Genomic DNA, 24,929 nt, shown 5'->3' with positions numbered 1-24,929 from the left:
GATGTATTTTCTGTAGGTGTGCTATTTCACTATTTTTTCTTTCTCTTTTATAAATTAACTATGAGACTAAACCTTAATCATTTGTATGTTGCTTATCTTTATATAAAATGTGTTTTCTTAACTATTAAAGGGAGATGTGATTCAGAAACCTTTTGTAAGTTATGGTTTTAAGCTATATTTCAAAATTATGGGCAATAACATTCTAAGACCTCCCAGTCCTTCTCCTTTACTTTCATCTAGACGTTTTTCCTTTGTCCCTGTAATGCTCAACATAGGATCTTTTTCTCAGAAGGAAGCTTTATCATGGAAGGGAATTTAGTAAGATTTTAGAGTTCATGGTGCTCAGACTATTCCAACTCCTTACTATAGACCTCTTGTATTCAGCTATAGTGGAATGTCAAAATCCCCTCCCAGATTTAATTACCATTCTCAAGTTGCCCTACTGCACTTTCCAGTGAATATCTGTCAGTAATTTGGGAATTTTTCTGGTCCATCAGACATCTAGTTGCTTCCCTCTGCTTCCTCCTACACAGTTGCTTTGGAAGGCCCATCTCTATACTCACTCATTTTGGGGGTTCATGGAAATAACTTGTCACCTAATTTTAATTAGATATTGTCACTGAGTTTTGGGGTTTGTACTCTAGATGTCTTGCAGAGAGAATTCAGAGAGATTAAAAACTTTGTCACCACCAACATTCCATAATCCTCCTTGTTTACTTCATATCTTTATGTTTTATGGAGCTGTTCAGTTCCCTGCTGTAATGAGATTTTTTTTTTTTGTAAGACTCTACAGGACTATAGGGAAGCAGAAAGTTGAAGAGAAGCCAAGAATAGCCATTGAGCAAATCTTCCTTGCTCATCTCTCACATCCTCTGATAGATCATATTCTTTCCCTCCACTAGGCCTTCTCACAAGCTATTTTTTTCTGCCTGCAATGTCCTTTATCCTTCTAAGTAAATCCTACTCAATCTTCAGTTCTCCACCTGACTGTCACATCTTTACTCTCCTAACACCTTGTACGTTAGCTTTGGAAGATAAATCACACTAATATGTCTTCTGCATAGACTGTAAGTTCCATGAAGTGCAAGTACCATGACTATTCTATTCATTTCTGCATCCTCAGTTCCTGGCCCATTGTATGTGTCTAATAAATGATAATGGAAAAATAAATATCTGGATGTCTGATGAGTGACTGCATCTAGCAAGTCACATGTGGAAGCATCACAACTATAGTTAGAAATAATAAGCAATATGTATTCCTTTAGATGGTTAACTATAAATTTTTTTGGTTTATTTTAGCTAGGAGAGTGTTTTCCATGTTAAAACTTAAAAAATAAAAATAAGATATGAACATTATGTTTTTGATACAATGGGATAAGTAATGATGTTCAAAAAGACATTCTTTCTTATATCTGACAATAAGAGTTTGCAGCAGGTCAACATTGGAGGTTGTAGCTGCTGGGAACAATAAATCCAGGTTGCAGGTTTAGAACATCTTTTCATATAAATAGTACTTCAAAAAAGAAAAAGATTACAAATAAATTCAGCATGGTTTTCCAAGTGTGAGCCACTAACCAAAAGAGTATAAAATCTATCACCCAGGTTATAAAGAAAAAATCTAGTGAAAACAAAATTTCAGCATTCCATAAATACTGAAGGATTCAAATTTGTCACAAAACACTATTAATATCATGAAATGCCATGGTATCTATGACTGGCCATCTAGATTAGGGTGAATCTAGTAAATTAGCATTCAAACCAATTCCATGAAATACAGTGCTACCTTAACATCATGATTTTAATGTACAGAAGATTTTGACAAAATTCTTGAATAGATGAGGAAAAATAGGGAAAGTTCTAATTAAATGTGGAGAATGACATGAATAGCTCAGTGAAAATACTTAGGCTTGTTTAATAACACCTTTGGCAAAAGCAGTATTATTTGTACAGTGACAATTACCTGCCCCAAGTACAATTACAAGCAAGTCTACACCATCAGATTTAGATGCTACACTGAGCCTGCTTCTTCCTCTTTAGAACAATCTGGTCCTGCACCTCTATTGCATGACAGCTCCTGATAATCTGCTTGAGTTGTTTCCTTTCTTAGAACAACCTAAGAATATGTCACTAATAAGAGGTGCATGTAAGTACACCCTAATCTCACTAAGGCTCCACAAGCGGACTTTTTAAAAATGCTTTCTACACAGGCCAATGGATCATACTTGCATTTATTTCTGCTATGTTTCATTGGAGGTTTGGATTTGAGAAGGATAAGTGAAAGCTTAGAGTCATAGAAGCCTTCCTGGCATGACTCATTTCTATAAGGAGGTAGAAAGGTAAATCAAATGACATTTCTAAGATTTTTCCAGACTTATGCTATAACTATTAAGAGAAGGTTTTATGATTGGAACTGGCAAACTACTTTCCTGGGATTTATCATTATGTGTGAGCATAGACTTTTAGGCTATACATCCCATACCGTGCCTAAGACACTTTAGGGCTATAAAATGTTTACCATCCCCTGCCAGTTAGCTCAGAGAGCTGGAGAACTGCTTTGAAGAAGTCAAGTCACAAGCCCCATCCCTGTAGAAGCCAGTTAGTGTCAAAGAAAAGATCTGTTCCCTGCCTAAAGCTTGCACCTTGAATCTCAGCCAGCTCTTGACCACAGCAAAACTCAGTTCATTTACCCTTGATCGTAGGAGGAACCAGGAAAGAGAATGTAGATGGATCAAAGCAAAACGATCATCACTCTTGGACAGAAAATCTAAATAAAGTCATTTCCTCCTGACAGTGTCGACAGCATCATCTTCTTAGAAGACATTATATATTCTATAATTTGATGAAATTACTCTTTTTGTACCTAAATCCCTTCCTATATGTAGATTATTCTTGGAATGCTGATGTTGACAATAATCTGAATCTGTATTATATATGGACCATGGAGTGACACGAACTTCATAGAGAACATGTATTTCTTGGCTATAGTCACAACAATATAATGGATTGCCTGACTCATACTTGAGTTGCAGCAGGCTATACATACCCTTTTCTCCTTTCACTATGTCTCTTTCCAGTTTATGCCCACATATGGATGGCTCTTTAATTTTAATGAAAGTTATACCAGGCTTTCCACCCCAAATTTAAATCAGAAAAAAAAAAAAAAAAAAAAACAGAGCAAAATAGCTAGTTTCATTCTCAGTCCCAGAGAATGGGGAAAAAGCCCAACCTTTTCATTTCAGAGTCCTCTGCCTCAAATACATCTCTCAGACATTCACATTTCTCCTTCCCTTATTTAATTCAGGTTTCTATGAAAAATTTCAGCTCTTTCTAGATACTTCCCAAAGCATCATTTCCACCATGATGTTCTCCTGACCCCAAGCCTTATCTCCTTGCCTTGCTTTATTTTCTTTATAGCACTTACCTCTATCTGATATTAGATTTGGTGATTACTTGTTTGTCCTTTTTGTTCCCTACTATATTACTAATGCTAAAACAATACCTGGAATAGAATAGGTTTTTTCAATATATATTTATTGAAAATGACTTAATATGAACATAAATTAACAAATAGACATTATAACAGCAATAAAATGGCATGCATGTATAGTGACATCTTTTCAAATCAGCTTTGGTTTATTTTGAGACACAGCTTCCTTCCAATTACCCATTGTTTCAATCTTCCAAGGAAAAGCCTTACAAAATCTGAATAACGGTTGCTTCTCTTGCCACAGAGTTGCAAGTAATCTCTAGTTATTTTTTTAATTAACTTTTTATAACATTTAAGTCAAGCTATTCTCTGGTAATAGAGGTAAAATTGACATAACATAAAATTAACCATTTTAACATGTGCATTTCTCTGTCATTTAGTACATTGGCAATGTTGTGAAACCATTACCTCTATTTAATTTTAATCCATTTTCATCAATGATGTTACTTTTTAGAAAACTTATTATTCATCTTGGAGTGGTAGAAAACTAACCCATTACATAGCAAAATGGTAAATAAAGGAAAGAATCAAGCATTTATCTCATCATCCCTATTTAAGCTATTCTATGGGGTAAACAAATAGTAGATGAGGGAAAATGAATCTTTTTAAAAGTATTCCAACTGATAAATAAAAAAGAAATTATTAATTTGGTATTTCACTATTTGGAATCCCCAGTGAATTAGTGGGTCTAGCTATTGAGCACGAGCAACAAATATCACAAAAAGAAAGACATCTAGATATTCTGTGCCTTGTAATAAAAGAACACAATCACATCTACAGTTTTGTCCAAGAGAGAAGAGAGAGTCTGCCCAAGCCTCTGCATTTAGCTGCCAATTTTCCAGAAACACAGAGGACAGGGAACATGTTGAAGTACGCCATGAGTATACAATCTGCAAAGTCCAGGCTGTGAGGAACTCTATAGGGCAAATTCACTAATTTCTTCAAATAATAAATTGTAAGAAGTATAGGCTGGAAGAGAAACATATAGATTAAGAGACTTAAAAGACATAACAATTGTTTTTAATGGGCAAGATTAAACATAGTGTCTTAGGATACATGTTCAGGGAATAAAAATGTAAAGAAATGCAAAGAAATGATAAATATAGAAGTCACAGTCATGGTTATTCTAGAGAAGAAAGGATGGTGACTGGGACAGGGCATATGTTTGAGCTTAAAGTTCTGTTCCTTGATCTGAGTGAAGTTACAAGAGTGTAATTAAAACTTCATTAAGTTCTCCCTAAGATCAGGAATAAGACAGAATGCTGTTTTTTACCACTTATATTCAACATTGTACTAGAAGTTTCGACAGAGCAATTAGGCAAAAAATAGAAATAAAGGCATCCCAATGATAAAGGAAAAAGTAAATCTATCTCTTTTCTCAGATGGCATGATCCTGTATGTAAAAAACCCAAAAGAATGCACAAAAAAGTTACTGGAGCTAATAAATGAATGCAACAAAGTTGGAGGATACAAGATCCATGCAGAAAAGTCAGTTGTTATATGTATATCAGCAATGAACAATCTGAAAAGGAAATTAAGAAAACAATTCCATTTACAGTAGCATCTAGAAGAATAAAATACTTATGAATAAATTTAACCAAGGAGGTGAAAGACTTGTAAAATGAAAACTACAAAATGTTGCTGAATGAAATTAAAGATCTAATAAATGGAAGGACATCCTATATTCATGAATTATAAGACATAATATAGTTAAAGATATCAATACTAACCAAAGTGGGCTACAGAGTCAATGCAGTCCTTGCCAAAATTCCAATGGCCTTTTGGCATAAATGGAAAACCCAATCCTCAAATTGATAGGAAATTGCAAGGGGTTCAGAATAGCCAAAACAATATTGAAAAGAATAAAGTTGGAGGACTTACCCTTCCTGATTTTAAAACTTACTACAAATCAACAGTAATCAAAATATTGTGGTACTGGGATAGGGATAGACATATAGACTAATGGAATATAAGTGAAAGTGCAGAAATAAACCCGTACATCTATAGCTGATTGATTTTTAACAAGGGTGCTGAAACCATTCAATGGGGAAAGAATACTCTCTTCAACAAATGGTACTAGGACAACTGTATACCCACATGCAAAAGAATGAACTGGGACCTCTTACACCACTTATAAAAAAGTAATTCCAAGTGGATCAATTATAGAGCTAAAATCATTAAATTCTTAAGAGAAAACATAGGGGTAAATACTCATGACCTTGAATTAGGCAGTGGATTCATACATATAACACCAAAAACAGCAATAAATATAAATTAATAGGACTTCATCAAAATTAAAAACTTTGAACATCAAAGGACATTCCAAGAAAATGAAAAGACAACCTACAGAAGAGGCAAAAATATTTGCAAATCATGTATCTAAGGGTCTAGTATCTCAGATATATAAAGAACTCTTACAACTTAACAAAAAAAAGAGAGACAATTTTAAAATGGGAAAAATACTTGAATACATTTCTTTAAAGTAGATATACAAATGTCCAACAAGCACAAATGCTCAACATCTTTAGTCATTAGGATATCACAAATCAAACCCACAAGCTACCACTTCACACCGACTAAGATGGCTATAAATAATTTTAAAAAAACAACAGACAACAAGTGTAGTGAGGATGTGGAGAAATTGGAACCCTCACACATTGCTGGTGAGAATGTAAAATGGTTCAGCTGTTGTGGCAAACAATTTGGTGTTTCCTCAAAAAGTTAAAGATATAATTATGACATAATCCCATAATTCCACTCCTAAGTATTACCCCCCTCAAAAAATTTGAGAACAGTTATTCAAATAAATGCATGTTCTTGAACATGTTCACATGTTCAAACCAGCAATATTCACAATAACCAAAGAGTAGCAACAGCGCAAATGTCCATCAAATGATGAATGGATAGAAACATTGTGGTATATCCATACAATAGGACATTATTCAACCATAAAAGAGAATGAAGTACTGATACATGCTACAACATGGATGAATCTCAAAAATATTATGTTAAGTCAAAGAAGCCAGACACAAGAAGTCACGTATTGTATGATTCTATTTACATTAAATAGCCCAAAGAGGTAAATCCACAGAGATAGAAAGCAGATTGTTGTTTGCCAGAGACTGGAAAGAGGACAGAATGGGAAGAAACTGCTTAATGGGTAAGAGGTTTTAGTTTGGAGTGATGGAAGTGTTTTGAAACTAGATAGAAAGAGGTGTTGGTTATCCACATTGTAAATGTTCTAAATGCTTCTGAAGTGTTCACTTTAAAGTGGTTCCTTTTATGTTCTGTAAATTTTGCCTCAATGAATCATTTTTTTCAACTGCATTAAGCTACTAAAAAACATAACCTACACACATATACACCTCTTTATAAATTCTGCACTCTCTTTTGGAGAGGAGAAGAGAAATGAGGAGATGCTGATTCTGAAACGGTTACTTTGGACAAAGAAAGGTCAGACTCTTTTCCTGACTCATAGTCATTATGGTAATTATTTCATAAAATGAAGTTTCCATTTGCCCCATGTCTCAAGTTCATTTTAACACATTTCCTCTGACTTAGTGACAGCCTGTTTAAACACGTTTCTTGTATTTTACAGACACACTTGGCAAGTGCAAGACAAAATCGATGCAAACAATGTGGCTTACACAACTGGGAAGCTAAGCTTTCACACTGATTATCCAGCCCTCCATCATCCACCTGGGGTAAGGTGAGCTTCAACATATTTTCCACAAGGCAGGCCAAGGACTAATATCCTCCTACATTTTGAGCCTAGAAGATTATATGTTTCACTAGCTAATTTGTCTTATGTAGATCTTTCTCCAAACACAATCCAAACTCAGAAAATCTCTGTATTTAAATCCTGAATAGCCTCATATTCCCAAGGAATAGAAGATTTTCATGTTTTTGTTTTGTTTTGTTTTGGGTTTTTTTAACATTTCTTCATTTCTCCCTGCAAATAACTATTGGCATTTGTTGCTTTGCCAAGACATTTTACCACAGTGGTACATCTTGAGGTCTTTTTGAACATTTACCATTCCCAAGAGAGTTAAAAGAGAAAATAAAACCAGGGAACACAATGTAGAGTTTTTCCCACAAAGTCACATGGCCACCATTCATATCAGTTAGCTATTGCTGTAAACCCCCCCCCCCAAAAAAAAACCCACTCCATAACTTCACAGCTTAAAAGAACAGCCATTTACTTAGCTCATGTCTTTACAATTTGGGCTATGTTCAGCTGGGTAGTTCTGTGGTTGCTAAGTCTGCTAGGGACTGGTTGACCTAGGTGGTAGCTGAGATGACTTGCCCCTGCTCCATTTGATCTGTCATCCTCTCCCCTCAATCAGCAGAATGTCATCTCTGCCATGTTTTATTGGTCAAAGCAGGTCATGAGTTTAGCCCAGATTCAAGGGGTGAGGAAATAGAGGCCACCTTTTATGGGAGAAGCTGCAAAGATGTACTACAAAGGAGTATGAATACAAGAAGCAGAATAACCCTGTCTGGTTGTGGAAATCATCTACTCTCCCAGCTATCAGATACTTCATTGAGCAGGGAGATGTTCACCATGGAACCACAAATCCTCCAGATTTTCTGGAAGCCTCCTCTTCCACTACATTGTTACAAAATTACCATTTTACTAAACCAGCTACATTTTTACAAAAGCATCATTTTGTTAAACCAAGAAATAAATGGTCAGGAAACTACCTTTGAAAAGATATTTTGTTCCTATTTTTAGAGCTAAATGAGACTAAATGAAATAGCCACACAGAAATTTATATCTTCAACAGTAAATGGAAATTTGGGGCAGTTCCCTAGCTAATGAAGGTGAAATGGGGGAAAATCAAAATTTCTGTGTTTTTCATCATATTGACTGGACACATTTTCCCTGTGCCTTTGTTACCCATTGTCCTCATCAGTATTAACTAAGCTAGTCTAGTATTTGACTTCACATATTTTATTTTGCTGATTGTAAAACACCACATGATTTCTCTGAACTAAATGATGACAGTGAAATGACCCACAATAGTCACCTTTTTGGGTAGGGATTGAGGGGAAGGCACACAATGTGATTTCTTTTAAACGTGGTCCAGAAATTTTCTAAAACCCTGAGGGTTAAAAGCCAAACTAATCAGCTCAGTTCATCTGCCAAAGACAGGTTGGAGAAGTTAAATGGAATAAAGTTTTAAAAATTAGACTAGAAAACTAGATTCTATTTGAATTTTTAAATTGTCTGCTTTTTATGAGTTTATGTTTGTTTCTGGGTTAAAATTGAAAGCCTATGGAAAAGTAATTAAAAGACTTCATAAATGTCCCTGAAGTATAAGGCTTGACATTTTCATAGCATTTTATTTTTTTTCTGCATTTTATATTCTTTCAAAGCATTTTTACTTATATTGCTTTATTTGATGCCTCTTAGAATTCCTTTAAGGTAGACAGGAGACATCATGTCTTTTTATGTTAAATGATGAAATGGTACCCAGCATGGTTAAATACTTTCACAGGGTGACATCTGATTAATAGGGAACTTGAACTTGAAACCAGGCCTCCATCAAGTTTTTTCACCACACCATAGGGATCTTGAGTTGGACTTTCTAATTACCATAATTTCTATAAAATGTTGATTATTTATAGACATTGTCATATATTACAAACTCTCAAAATACAGGAATTGAATCATACTTCCATAAATTTCAAGACTTAACCCAGCACCTTGCATGTAATAGAGACTTAATAAATATTCCAAAAAGAGGTTTAAAAATGCCACAAAATTGTACCAATCTCTACCAGCAAGTGCAATATCCAAATCTAAGTGATCTGATAGGAGATTTTTAAATAAAAAATGATTCCTGAAATGTCTAGATTCTGGTAAAAATAATGAATAAAATGTAGCCACCTGCTTGTGCTATTGTTTAAATTTCCATTTTGAATTATTCAGGGATTAAACCAAAGTTTGCGCTCTTTTATAACAAATAAAATAAATCAATGCTCTTTTCAGTACAGATGAAATGATCTGGATAATGAGTTACCTGTTGAGAGTTCAGTTTGATCAATTTCAATCACGTGGGGGAGGATAAGGAGACATCTTTAATGAAACACAGATGTTGCTTCCTTCACTGTCTTTGTCTGGGCCAAAAGTCACATACTGCCATAAAGTAACATTTAAAAAGAAGATATTTTTGGTTCTGAATGACTTACATGACATCAAATTTGGTTTTATACACATCAGGCGTATATTTACCTTTTGAATTCATGATGAAAGTATTGTCTGGCTCCATCGTCTTTTTTTCTTTCATAAGATGGCATTAAAATGTAAATGTACAAAAGAAGATTATTAGTTGGCCTTGCCACATGTAAAAGACATCAGCTGACCTTTTTTTTTTAAGATTTGTATTTGCAATATTCTGTGACTTCATTATGGCAGAGTATAAAAGGATTTAAAGAACACTCAGATCCTCCCAAAGACAAAGTTATGCTATTGCTTTGCCTTCTTGGAGTTTGGAAGACTTGAGTTTGATATTTCCATTTCATCTTCTTTTTAATCATGCTGTTTCACCCCTCATTACCCTGGCGATGAGATAATTCTCTACAATGACTTGGTCAGCTTATGCACATATTTTTTCAAGCTTAAAAAAAATGGCATAAGTTTAAGGACTGAACCATTATTCATTTAGATCAGTTATCTCCTAATAGCAGAAAATAAGGTATTATCAACCTGTAATGGAAGTTTAAGTTTACAAAACACATAAACACACACACCACATAATACCAAATTAGTAAGAGTACTATAAAGGGACTTCTCCTATTACAGGAAAGGAACTTGCTGTATGAGGACTTTGAAGCAAATAGGCTGAGGTTTGAACATTAGCTTTGCCATGTATTAGCAGAGTTCTTACCAGCTGGCCAGTGTTTACACCTGACTCTCAGTTTCTTCATCTATATAATGGAGACGAAATTATCGAATTCTAAGGACTGTTGTGAGGAATTAATAAATATGCATTATAACATCATAATTTAAGATCAAGTATGTATAAAATTTTAAATATTGAGAAATTTTGTGTGGACTTGGGAGGAGGCAGAATTTGTGTTCTAGATCTGCACTATCCAATATAGTAGTCACTAGTCATCTATGATTGTTTACATTGTAATTTAAGCTAACTAAGTCACACTAACCACATTTCAAGTGCACAGTAGTTGTATAGGACTAGGGACTACTATATTGGGCAGCACAGAAGAACATTTCCATCAACACAGAAAGTTCTAATGGATAGCACTGCCCTAGCCATCTACGGAGATAACCAAGCCAAATAGATATTTTCCCCCCTTATACTGATATCCCCCTAGTCTGAGTATTTGATCATATTTGCCTCTTCCTTTCTACAAGAACTGTCAGACACTGGCTTTTATTTTTATTTTATTCAGTAAAGAGGAAGTTTTAGTTTATAGTATTAGTTTCTTTAAGCTGAATAGTGTTAATTTCTTTAAGCAGAAAAATTACTGTCTAAATTTAGGTATTAAAAATTTAGGTATTCAGGGCTTCACTGGTGGCGCAGTGGTTGAGAGTCCACCTGCCGATGCAGGGGACACGGGTTCGTGCCCCGGTCTGGGAAGATCCCACATGCCGCAGAGCGGCTGAGCCCATGAGCCATGGCCGCTGAGCCTGCGCGTCCGGAGCCTGTGCTCCGCAACGGGAGAGGCCACAACAGTGAGAGGCCCGCGTACCGCAAAAAAAAAAAAAAAAAAAAGTATTCAAAATCACCCACCCATGCTGACTTACCAAAAAGAATCATATAACCGAGGAAAACAAATCAACTCCATTCAGAAGAATATTGTTAAAATATTACTACATTTAGTTTTTCAAAATGAAATAATGTTAAACATTTTTCCCTAACTCTTAGTAAAAGTAACTAACATTCCTTTTGGTTTCTCATTCCCAGTGTACCTTGGGCTTATTCATCCTCATAGCCACATCCTTCCTCATTCCCTTATCATTATGCTTGAACTACTGCATTAGATTCTCAAGTAGTTACTCTCTCACTAGTTCCCCCCCCTTAAAAAATGTATCTCTTGTCAACACCACTAGACTAATAATTTCCAACTCAGTCTTGACTACATTACTTCCATATTCAAAAGACTTTAACAATTCCCCTCTGTGCACAAGAAAGTCCAATATCTTTCATCTGACATTCCAGACTCTCCTGATGAAATCCTAGATTACCTTTCCAGCTGGATCTACTATTCCCAGTTGTGACCCTCTACCACAGCCAAACTTTTTGAGACCCAGTGAAGTATGCATTTTTGCATACCCATCAACACTGCCACCTGATTAGCTCTTGCCATTCCATTCTATGTATCCAAAATTTTATCCATCCTCCTTTGCCCATGTTAAATCCCACCTCCTCTGTAAAGTCAACACAGAGTGCCCACTCAAAAGATCACTGCTCTTATGATCTGTGCCTTTTGTTTACTAATGAACATTATATGCCTGTGCCCTTGTCTTCAACTATAACAATGTTTGAACTATAAATTATTGATTACAAGCAACTTTTTCTCCCTAACCTCTTTCTCTGTTGTCACCAAAGAGACAGATATAAAAGGTTTGCTGATTTTAATTCAGTAACTTTTATGAATCTTTTCTTAAAACTGTCAAAAATGTTAAGTGCATACCATTTTAAAACATAGTTCTCTGTTTCTTTTCATAGGTTCAGCTTCTGCACTGCATAAAGCAAACAGTCACTGGGGGTGATTCAGAAATTGTAGATGGATTTAACGTATGCCAAAAGCTCAAGGAAAAAAATCCTTGGGCATTCCAGATTCTGTCCTCCACCTTTGTGGACTTTACAGACATTGGAGTGGATTACTGCGATTTCTCTGTACAATCGAAACACAAAATTATAGAGTAAGTACTGTTTCTAAATTTGTCAGAGCAGTAAAACTGTTGACAGCAAAGGCTTCATTAACCTAAAGCTTAAACAACAGAAAAATTCAGTTAACTCACGAACTTTAGTTTTTATTAACTGTTTACTCCAGTTCTTGAATGAAAGAGGAAAAAAGAACACTATCACCATTAAAAAAATTCTTTATCAAATTCCCTGTTCTTAATCAATATAAGAAGAGTAACTAAGACTTCATGTATACTTCATTTTAAAAATATAAGTTCTACAGAGTTATAATCAGTGTGATTGTATGCTAATCAGGACCCTTTCAGAAGTGAAAAAAATATAACTCAAATTAGGTAGGTCCAGGAGTTTTAAAATATCATCTGATATTGATCTCTTTTTTTCCTTCACCTCTTAGCCAACATATCTTCTGTGTTGGCTTCATTTTCAAAGATAATCAATAGAAGCTCCAAGTTTTCATTGTTATTAGAGCTGATAATCACAGCACACAGAAAACACTTACTTCCCAATAGCTAACACAAGGATGTAGATTCGCTGCTCAACATGTGTTCAAGTCTATACTGGAAGCAATCACCATGGCTAGGAAGTCAGAGAATTTTGACTGGCTGTCCCTGGATCACATGTTCACCTCTGGAGTAAGGTCAGGCTCACCTGAACTACAAGGGCTGGGAATGAAACAGTGACATCTCCCCAGACTGATGCCAAAAACTCTTATGTTCCCTACACAGAATGTTTTGTGTGCTTTTTTCATTTAACATTATTTCACAATAATTTTTCAAGTATCTACAAGGACCACACATTTATTCTCTTATATGAGAATTATCCTACATTGTGTTTCTAGGACATGTTTTATTTAATCCAACCTCAGTTAATGAATGCTGGGGTGTTTTCCAATTTTATAACTGAGTTTGTATTCTTCTTTTAGGAGAAATAACCAAATAATACGAAAATAAACTCATTTAATAAATAATCAAATCCCCAGTATACTAACTCAGCTTTATTATATACACATATGATCTTCATTTATTCATTCAACAAATATTTACTGAAGCCAGTCACTCTTCTTGGTGCTTGGGATACATCAGTGGACAAAACAAAGATCACTGCCTTCATGTAGCTTACTTTCTAATAGGGGAGGGGAAAATCAGGAATTTTAAAATATATGAGTAAATTGCAATGAATATTAAAATATTTTAAGTGCTTAAGAAAAAAGGAAAAGTAAGGCAGGATAGGGGAATCTGTAGAGCCAAAGACTTAGGGAGGATAAAATTTGTATCATTAAATAGTGTGTCAAGGATAAGCTTTACTGAGTAGGTGATATTTCAGCAAAAATTTAAAGAAGTGAGGGAGTTTTTCCAGAAGATGAGCAGCTAGAAAAAAGTTCCTAGGATAACCCTAAGAAGATGCTGGGTGCGTTCAAGGGACAGCAATGAGGCCAATGGGGGGATGGTATTACAAAAGGAGGCCAGGTGGGGGTAAGTTTATATAGAGCCTTACTGGTCATTGTAATAACATTAGCTTTAATTCTTAGTGAAAAAAGGGCTTGCTGGAAGATTTTGACCAAAAGAGAGGCATCTATATTTATATAAAGTCATTTACATTTTAAGTGGATCACCATGGCTGCTGTGCTGAATATAGTGTACAAGAGCAAGGGCAGCAGCAGGAAGACCAGCTTGGAAGCTCCTACATGACCAGAGGTCAGAGATGAGGGTAACTTGAACATGAGTGGTCCAGGTGGCGATAGCAGCAGTATGGAGAAGGGTCTGCTTGGGGATATATTTTGCATATCAAAACAGCATATTTTCATGACAAATTGAATGATGGTGTGAGAGAAAGACACATGTGAAAAATAAATCCTAGTTCATATTAACATACCCTGAGAGGTAGGTCATTGAGGTGGGAAGAAGATAAAATAGCTCCTGAGATTCCCAGTTTTAACAGGACAGATTTCACTGTTTAAAAGTTAACTTAGAGGGCAAACAGCAGAAGCAAGAAGAACTACAATCCTGCAGCTTGTGAAACAAAAACCACATTCACAGAAAGATAGACCAAATGAAAAGGCAGACAATTATGTACCAGACGAAGGAACAAGGTAAAACCCCAGAAAAACAACTAAAGTAAGTGGAGATAGGCAAACTTCCAGAAGAAGAATTCAGAATAATGATAGTGAAGATGATCCAGGACCTCGGAAAAAGAATGGAGGCAAAGATCGAGAAGATGCAAGAAATGTTTAACAAAGACCTTCAAGAATTAAAGAACAAAGACCTAGAAAAATTAAAGAACAAACAGAGATGAACAATAAAATAACTGCAATGAAAAATACACCAGAAGGAATCAATAGCAGAATAACTGAGGCAGAACAACAGATAAGTGACCTGGAAGACAGAATTATGGAATCCACTGTTGCAAAACAGAAAAAAAAAAAAAAATGAATGAAAAGAAATGAAGACACCATAAGGGACCTCTGGGACAACATTAAACACACCAACATTCACATTATAGGGGTTTCAGAAGGAGAACAGAGAGAGAAAGGACCTGAGAAAATATTTGAAGAGATTGTAGTCAATAACTTCCCTAACATGGGAAAGGAAATAGCCACCCAACTCCAGGAAGCACAGAGTCCCAGGCAGGAAAACCCAAGGAGAAACACGCTGAGATACATAGTAAACAAATTGACAAAAATTAAAGACAAAGAAAAATTATTAAATGCAAAAAGGGAAAAATGACAAGTAACATACAAGGGAACTCCCATAAGGTTAACAGCTAATTTTTCAGCAGAAACTCTACAAGCCAGAAGGGAGTGGCACAATATATTTAAAGTGATGAAAGGAAAGAATGTACAACAAACATTACTCTATCCATCAAGGAACTCATTCAGATTCGATGGAGAAATCAAAAGCTTTACAGACAAGCAAAAGCTAAGAGAATTCAGCACCACCAAACCAGCTCTACAACAAATGCTAAAGGAACTTTTCTAAGTGGGAAACACAAGACAAGAAAAGGACCTACAAAAACAAAAACAAAACAATTAAGAAAATGGTAATAGGAACAGAGATATCAATAATTACCTTAAATGTGAATGCATTAAATGCTCCAACCAAAAGACACAGGCTAGCTGAATGGATACCAAAACAAGACACATATATATGCTGTCTACAAGAGACCCACTTCAGACCTAGGGACACATACACACTGAAAGTGAGGGGGTGGAAAAAGATATTCAATGCAAATGGAAATCAAAAGAAAGCTGGAATAGCAACACTCATATCAGTTAAAATAGACTTTAAAATAAAGAATGTTACATGAGACAAGGAATGACATTACATAATGTCAATGGATCAATCCAAGAAGAAGACATAACAATTCTAAGTATATATGCACCCAACACAGGAGCACCTCACTACATAAGGCAAATGTTAACAGCTATAAAAGAGGAAATCAACAGTAACACAATAATAGTGGGGGACTTTTAACACCTCACTTACACCAATGGCCAGGTGATCCAGACAGAAAATTAATAAGGAAACACAAGCTTTAAATGACACAATAGAACAGATATATTTAATTGATATTTATGGGACATTCCATCCAAAAACAGCAGATTACACTTTCTTCACAATTACACATGGCACATTCTCCAGTATGGGTCACTTCTTGGGTCACAAATCAAACCTCGGTAAATTTAAGAAAATTGACATCATATCAAGCATATTTTCTGACAATGACACTAAGAGATTAGAAATCAATTACAGGGAAAAAATGTTAAAAACACAAACACATGGAGGCTAAACAACACGTTACTAAATAACAAAGAGACCAGTGAAAAAATCAAAGAGAAAATCAAAAAATACCTAGAGAAAATGACAATGAAAATACGACGATTCAAAACCTCTGGGATGCATCAAAAGCAGTTCTAACAGGGAAGTTTATAGCAAGAGCAGAAATCAATGAAATAGAAACAAAACAATGGAAAAGATCAATAAAACTAAAAGCTGGTTCTTTGAGAAGATAAACAAAATTGATAAAACATTAGCCAGACTCATCAAGAAAAAGAGGGTGAGGACTGGGCTTCCCTGGTGGTGCAGTGGTTGAGAGTCCGCCTGCCAATGCAGGGGACACAGGTTCGTTCCCTGGTGCGGGAAGATCCCACATGCCGTGGAGCGGCTGGGCCCATGAGCCATGGCCGCTGAGCCTGCACGTCCGGAGCCTGTGCTCCACAACGGGAGAGGCCACAGCAGTGAGAGGCCCGCATACCACAAAAAAAAAAAAAAAAGAGGGAGAGGACTCAAATCAATAAATTTAGGAATGAAAAAGGAGAAGTTACAACGGACACCACAGAAATACAAAGCATCCTAAGAGACTACTACAATCAACTCTATGCCAATAAAATGGACAACCTGGAAGAACTGGACAAATTCTTAGAAAGGTATAACCTTACAAGACTGAAACAGGAAGAAAGAGAAAATAGGAACACACCAATCACAAGTAATGAAATTGAAACTGTGATTAAAAATCTTCCAAAACAAAAGCCCCAGACCAGATATCTTCACAGGAGAATTCTATCACACATTTAGAAAAGAGCTAACACCAATCCTTCTCAAACTCTTCCAAAAAATTGCCGAGGAAGGAATACTCCCAAATTCATTCTATGAGGCCACCATCACCCTGATACCAAAACCAGGCAAAGATACTACAAAAAAAAGAAAATTACAGACCAATATCACTCATAAATATACATGCAAAAATCCTCAACAAACAGAATCCAACAACACATTAAAAGAATCATACACCATGACCAAGTGGAATTTATCCCATGGATGCAAGGATTCTTCAATATATGCAAATCAATCAATGTGATACACCATATTAACAACTTGAAGAATAAAAACCATATGATCATCTCAATAGGTGCAATAAAAGCTTTTGACAAAATTCAACACCCATTTATGATAAAAACTCTCCAGAAAGTGGGCAAACCATGGGAACCTGCCTCAACATAATAAAGGCCATATTTGACAAACCCACAGCAAACATCGTTCTCAATTGTGAAAAACTGAAAGCATTTCTCTAGATCAGGAAGAAGACAAGGATGTTCACTCTTGTCACTATTATTCAACAGAGTTTTGGAAGTCCTAGCCATGGCAATCAGAGAAAAAAAAAGAAATAAAGGATACAAATTGGAAAAGAAGAAGTAAAACTGTCACTGTTGCAGGTGACATGATACTACACATCGATAATCCTAAAGGTGCCACCAGAAAACCACTACAGCTAATCAATGAATTTGGTAAATTTGCAGGATACAAAATTAATGCACAGAAATCTCTTGCAATCCTATACACTAACAATGAAAGATCAGAGGGAGAAATTAAGGAAACAATCCCATTCACCATTGCAAAAAAAGAATAAAATACCTAGGAATAAACTTACCTATTAAGGTAAAAGACCTGTACTCAGAAAACTATAAGACACTGATGAAAGAAATCAAAGATGATACAAACCAATGGAGAGATATACCATGTTCTTGGATTGGAAAAAACAATATTGTGAAAATGATTATACTACCCAAAGCAATCTATAGATCCAATGCAATCCCTATCAAATTACCAATGGCATTTTTTTACAGAATTCAAACAAAAAATCTTAAAATTCGTATGGAGACACAGATGACCGGAATAGCCAAAGCAGTTTTTAGGGAAATAAATGGAGCTGGAGGAATCAGACTCCCTGACTTCAGACTTTACTACAAAGCTGCAGTAATCAAGACAGTATGGTACTGGCACAAAAACAGAAACATGGATCCATGGAACAGGATAGTGACCCAAGAGATAAACCCACGCACCTATGCTCAACTAAACTATGACAAAGGAGGCAAGGAAATATAATGGAGAAAAGAGAGTCTCTTCAATAAGTGGTGCTGGGAAAACTGGACAGCTACATGTAAAAGAATGAAATTGGAACACTCCCTAACACCATACACAAAAATAAGCTCAAAATGGATTAAAGACCAAAATGTAAGACCAGACACTATAAAACTCTTAGAGGAAAACATAGGAAGAACACTCTTTGACATAAATCACAGCAAGTTCTTTTCTGACCCACCCACTGGAGTAATGGAAATAAAAACAAAAATAAACAAATGGGACCTAATGAAACTTAAAAGCTTTTGCACAGAGTGAAGTAAGTCAGAAAGAGAAAAACAAATATATATTAAAGCATATATGTGGAATCTAAATAAATGGTACAGCTGAACCAGTCTGAAATGCAGAAATGAGACACAGATGTAGAGAACAAACGTGTGGACAAAAAGAGGGAAAAGCAGGGGGGTGGGTGGTGGTGGTGGGATGAATTGCGGTTTGGGATTGACATACATACACTAATATGTATAAGATGGATAACTAATAAGAACCTGCTTTATAAAAAATAAAATATAATAAAATTCAAGAAAAAAGAAAATGAATGGTAAGATTGTAGATTTAATCATGACCTTATCAATAATGACATTAAATATAAATGGGCTAAATACAACAATTTAAAAAAAAGTTACCTTAAGACCTTATGACAAATTACCATTTTGTTGTGACACAATATGGGTGCAGACTCTTCAGGGCTAGAGAACAGAGGCAAAAAAACAAAAACGAAAAGAAAACAACACTTAGCTATTGAGTGATTTTTTTTTTAACAGCTTTACTGGAGTATAATTGCATTACAATGGTGTATTAGTTTCTGCTTTATTACAAAGTGAATCAGCTATACATATACATATATCCCCGTATCCGCTCCCACTTGTGTCTCCCTCCCTCCCTCCCTATCCCACCCCTCTATATGGTGACAAAGCACCAAGCTTATCTACCTGTACTATGCAGCTGCTTTCCACTAGCTATCTATTTTACATTTGGTAGTATATATAAGTCCGTGCCACTCTCTCACTTCATCCCAGCTTACCCTTCCCCCTTCTCCTGTCCTCAAGTCCATTGTCTATGTCTGAATCTTTATTCCTGTCCTGACCCTAGGTTTCTCAGAAACTTTTTTTTTTTTAGATTCCATATATATGTGTTAGCATATGGTGTTTGTTTTTCTCTTTCTGACTTACTTCACTCTGTATGACAGACTCTAGATCCATCCACCTCACTACAAATAACTCAATTTTGTTTCTTTTTATGGCTGACTAATATTCCATTGTATATATGGCCACATCTTCTTTATCCATTCATCTGTCAGTGGACACTTAGGTTGCTTCCATGTCCTGGCTATTGTAAATAGAACTGCAATGAACATTGTGGTACATGACTCTTTTTGAATTATGGTTTTCTCAGGGTATATGCCCAGTAGTGGGATTGCTGGGTCGTATGGTAGTTCTAGTTTTAGTTTTCTAAGGAACCTCCATACTGTTCTCCATAGTGGCTATATCAATTTACATTCCCACCAACAGCGCAAGAGGGTTCCCTTTTCTCCACACCTGCTCCAGCGTTTATTGTTTGTAGATTTTTTGATGATGGCCATTCTAACTGGTGTGAGGTGATACCTCACTGTAGTTTTGATTTGCATTTCTCTAATGATTTGTGATGTTGAGCATCCTCTCATATGTTTGTGGGCAATCCGTATATCTTCTTTGGAGAAAAGTCTATTTAGGTCTTCCACCCATTTGTGGATTGGGTTGTTTGTTTTTTCGATATTGAGCTGCCTGAGCTTCTTGCATATCTTGGAGATTAATCGTTTGTCAGTTGCTTCATTTGCAAATATTTTCTCCCATTCTGACGGCTGTCTTTTCATCTTCTTTATGGTTTCCTTTGCTGTGCAAAAGCTTTGAAGTTTCATTAGGTCCCATTTGTTTATTTTTGTTTTCATTCCCATTTCTCTAGGAGGTGGTTCCAAAAGGATCTTGCTGTGATTTATGTCATAGAGTGTTCTGCCTATGTTTTCCTCTAACAGTTTTACAGTGTCTAGCCTTAAATTTAGGTCTTTCATCCATTTTGAGTGTATTTTTCTGTACGGTGTAGGGAATGTTCTAATTTCATTCTTTTACATGTGGCTGTCCAGTTTTCCCAGCACCACTTATTAAAGAGGCTGTCTTTTCTCCATTGTATATTCTTGCCTGCTTTATCAAAAATAAGGTGACCATATGTACATGGGTTTATCTCTGGGCTTTCTGTCCTGTTCCATTGATCTATATTTCTGTTTTTGTGCCAGTACCATACTGTCATGATGACTGTAGCTTTGTACTATAGTCTGAAGTCAGGGAGCCTGATTCCTCCAGCTCTGTTTTTCTTTTTCAATATTGCTTTGTCTATTCAGGGTCTTTTGTGTTTCCATACAAATTGTGAAATTTTTTGTTCTAGTTCTGTGAAAAATGCCATTGGTAGTTTGATAAGGATTGTATTGAATCTGTAGATTGCTTTGGGTAGTATAGTCATTTTCACAACTTTGATTCTTCCAATCCAAGAATATGGTATATCTCTCTATCTGTTTGTACCATCTTTAATTTCTTTCATCAGTGTCTTATAGTTTTCTGCATACAGGTCTTTTGTCTCCTTAGGTAGGTTTATTCCAGTTATTTTATTCTTTTGGTTGCAATGGTAAATGGGAGTGTTTTCTTAATTTCTCTTTCAGATTTTTCATCATTAGTGTATAGGAATGCAAGAGATTTCTGTGCATTAATTTTGTATCCTGCTACTTTTCCAAATTCATTGATTACCTCTACTAGTTTTCTGGTACCATCTTTAGGATTTTCTATGTATGGTATCATGTCATCTGCAAACAAACAGTGACAACTTTACTTCTTCTTTTCCAGTTTAGATTCCTTTTATTTCTTTTTCTTCTCTGATTGCTGTCACTAAAACTTCCAAACCTATGTTGAATAATAACGGTGAGAGTGGGCAACCTTGTCTTGTTCCTGATCTTAGTGGAAATGGTTTCAGTTTTTCACCATTGAGAATGATGTTGGCTGTGAGTTTGTCATATATGGCCTTTATTATGTTGAGGTAAGTTCTTCTATGCCTACTTGCTGGAGGGGTTTTATCATAAATGGGTATTGAATATTGTCAAAAGATTTTTCTCCCTCTATTGAGATGATCATATGGTTTTTCTCCTTCAGTTTGTTAATATGGTTTATCACATTGATTGATTTGCATATATTGAAGAATCCTTGCATTCCTGGGATAAACCCCACTTGATCATGGTGTATGATCCTTTTAATGTGCTGTTGGATTCTGTTTGCGAGTATTTTGTTGAGGAGTTTTGCATCTATGTTCATCAGTGATATTGGCCTGTAGTTTTCTTTCTTTGTGACATCCTTGTCTGGTGTTGGTATCAGGGTGATGGTGGCCTCATAGAATGAGTGTGGGAGTGTTCCTCCCTCTGCTATATTTTGGAAGAGTTTGAGAAGAATAGGTGTTAGCTCGTCTCTAAATGTTTGATAGCGTTCGCCTGTGAAGCCATCTGGTCCTTGGCTTTGTGTGTTGGAAGATTTTTAATCACAGTCTCAATTTCACTGCTTGTGATTGGTTTGTTTATATTTTCTATTTCTTCCTGGTTCAGTCCCTGAAAGTTGTGCTTTTCTAAGAATTTGTCCATTTCTTCCAGGCTGTCCATTTTACTGGCATACAATTGCTTGTACTAATCTCTCATGATCCTTTGTATTTCTGCAGTGTCAGTTATTACTTCTCCTTTTTCATTTCTAATTCTATTGATTTGAGTCTTCTCCCTTTTTTTCTTGATGAGTCTGCCTAATGGTTTATCAATTTTGTTTATCTTCTCAAATAACCAGCTTTTAGTTTTATCGAACTTTGCTACTGTTTTCTTCATTTCTTTTTCATTTCTTTCCAATCTGATTTTTATGATTTCTTTCCTTCTGCTAACTTTGGGGGTTTTTTTGTTCTTCTTTCTCTAATTGCTTTAGATGTAAGGTTAGGTTGTTAATTTGAGATGTTTCTTGTTTCTTGTGGTAGGATTGTATTGCTATAAACTTCCCTCTTACAACTGCTTTTGCTGCATCCCATGGGTTTTGGGTCGTCATGTTTTCATTGTCATTTGTTTCTAGGTATTCTTTGATTTCCTCTTTGATTTCTTCAGTGATCTCTTGGTTATTTAGTAGTGTATTGTTTAGTCTCCATGTGTTTGTATATTTTACAGATTTTTTTCCTGTAATTGATATCTAGTCTCATAGCGTTGTGGTCGGAAATGATACTTGATATGATTTTAATTTTCTTAAATTTACCAAGGCTTGATTTGTGACCCAAGTTATGATCTATCCTGGAGAATGGTCCTTGAGCACTTGAAAAGAAAGTGTATGCTGTTATTTTGGGATGGAATGTCTTATAAATGTCAATTAAGTGCATCTTGTTTAATGTATCATTTAAAGCTGGTTTCCTTATTTATTTTCATTTTAGATGATCTGTCCATTTGTAAATGTGGGGTGTTAAAGTCCCCTACTATGATTCTGTTACTGTCAATCTCCCCTTTTGTGGCTATTAGCATTTGCCTTATATATTGAGGTGCTCCTATATTGGGTGCATAAATATTTACAATTGTTATATCTTCTTCTTGGATTGATCCCTTGATCATTATGTAGTGTCCTTCTTTGTCTCTTGCAATAGTCTTTATTTTAAAGTCTATTTTGTCTGATATGAGAATTGCTACTCCAGCTTTCTTTTGATTTCCATTTGCATGGAATATCTTTTTTCATCCCCTCACTTTCAGTCTGTATGTGTCCCTAGGTCTGAAGTGGGTCTCCTATAGACAGCATATATAGAGGCCTTGTTTTTGTATCCATTCAGCCAGTCTATGACTTTTGGTTGCAGCATTTAATCCATTTACATTTAAGGTAATTATCAATATGTATGTTCCTAGTACCATTTTCTTAATTGTTTTGTGTTTGTTATTGTAGGTCTTTTCCTTCTCTTGTGTTTCCTTCCTAGAGAAGTTCCTTTAGCATTTGTTGTAAAGCTGGTTTGGTGGTGCTGAATTCTCTTAGCTTTTGCTTGTCTGTAAATGTATTAATTTCTCTGTCAAATCTGAATGAGATCCTTGCCAGGTGGAGTAACCTTTGTTGTAGGTTTTCCCTTTCATTACTTTAAATATGTCCTGCCACTCCCTTCAGGCTTGCAGAGTTTCTGCTGAAGGATCAGCTGTTAACCTGATGGGGATTCCCTTGTAGGTTATTTGTTGTTTTACCCTTGCTGCTTCTAGTATTTTTTCTTTGTATTTAATTTTTGATAGTTTGATTAATATGTGTCTTGGTGTGTTTCTGCTTGGATTTATCCTTTATTTGACTCTCTGTGATTTCCAGACTTAACTATTTCCCTTCCCATATTAGGGTAGTTTTCAACTATAATCTCTTCAAATATTTTCTCAATCCTTTTCTTTTTCTCTTCTTCTTCTGGGACCCCTATAATTCGAATGTTGGCGAGTTTAATGTTGTCCCAGAGGTCTCTGAGACTGTTCTCAATTTTTTTATTCTTTTGTCTTTATTTTGCTCTGCAGTAGTTATTTCCCCTATTTTATCTTCCAGGTCAGTCATCCGTTTTTCTGCCTCAGTTATTCTGCTACTCTTTCCTTCTAGAGAATTTTTAATTTCATTTATTGTGTTGTTCATCATTGTTTGTTTGCTCTTTAGTTCTTCTAGGTCCTTGTTAAACGTTTTTTGTATTTTCTCCATTCTATTTCCAAGATTTTGGATCATCTTTATTATCAATACTCTGAATTCTTTTTCAGGTAGACTGCCTATTTCCTCTTCATTTGTTTGGTCTGGTGGCTTTTTACCTTGCTCCTTCATCTGTTGTGTGTTTCTTTGTCTTCTCATTTTGCTTAACTTACTGTGTTTGTGGTCTCCTTTTTGCAGGCTGCAGGTTCATAGCTCCTGTTGTTTGTGGTGTCTGCCCCCAGTGGCTAAGGTTGGTTCAGTGGGTTCTGTAGGCTTCCTGGTGGAAGGGACTAGTGCCTGTGTTCTGGTGGTTGAGGCTGGATTTGTCTTTCTGGTGGGCAAGTCCACATCCAGTGGTGTGTTTTGGGGTGTCTGTGACCTTATTATGATTTTAGGCAGCCTCACTGCTAATGGGTGAGGTTGTGTTCCTGTCTTTCTATTTTTTTGGCATAGGATATTCAGCACTGTAGCTTGCTGTTTGTTGAGTGGAGCTGGGTCTTAGTGTTGAGATGGAGATCTCTGGGAGAGCTTTCACCATTTGATATTACGTGGAGCCAGGAGGTCTCTAGTGGACCAATGTCCTGACCTCAGCTCTCCCACCTTCTCAGCTCAGAAGAAAAGGAAGAAAAAAAGAAAGAAAGATTGGAATAAAATAAATAAAATAAAATAATTATTAAAAATAAAATAATTAAAAAGTAATAAAAAAGAAAAAAAGAAGGAAAGAAGAGAGCAACCAAGTGAAAAAACAAATATACCAATGATAACAAGTGCTAAAAACTATACTAAAAAAAAAAAATGGACAGACAGAAGCCTAGGACAAATGGTCAAATCAAAGCTATAAGACAAAATCACACACAGAAGCATACACATACACACTCACGAAAAGAGAAAAAGGAAAAAAATATAT

General features: G+C 35.6%; 1 protein-coding gene across 2 annotated transcripts in view; it reads left to right on the top strand.

Moving 5' to 3' along the window:
- Window positions 1-24,929, top strand: part of BBOX1 (gamma-butyrobetaine hydroxylase 1) — a 75,324-nt gene that overhangs the window by 43,149 nt on the left and 7,246 nt on the right. For both annotated transcript variants that reach the window (XM_030864845.2, XM_060304426.1), the window contains 2 exons: window positions 7,086-7,191; window positions 12,187-12,383. In XM_030864845.2, coding sequence (XP_030720705.1) covers window positions 7,086-7,191; window positions 12,187-12,383 — 303 coding nt within the window. The remainder of the gene's footprint in view (window positions 1-7,085; window positions 7,192-12,186; window positions 12,384-24,929) is intronic.

The sequence above is a fragment of the Globicephala melas genome, chromosome 8, assembly GCF_963455315.2.
Source record: "Globicephala melas chromosome 8, mGloMel1.2, whole genome shotgun sequence".
Taxonomy (NCBI): domain Eukaryota; kingdom Metazoa; phylum Chordata; class Mammalia; order Artiodactyla; family Delphinidae; genus Globicephala; species Globicephala melas.
Note: the sequence above shows the minus strand (reverse complement) of the source record. Positions and strands in the feature narration are given on the sequence as shown.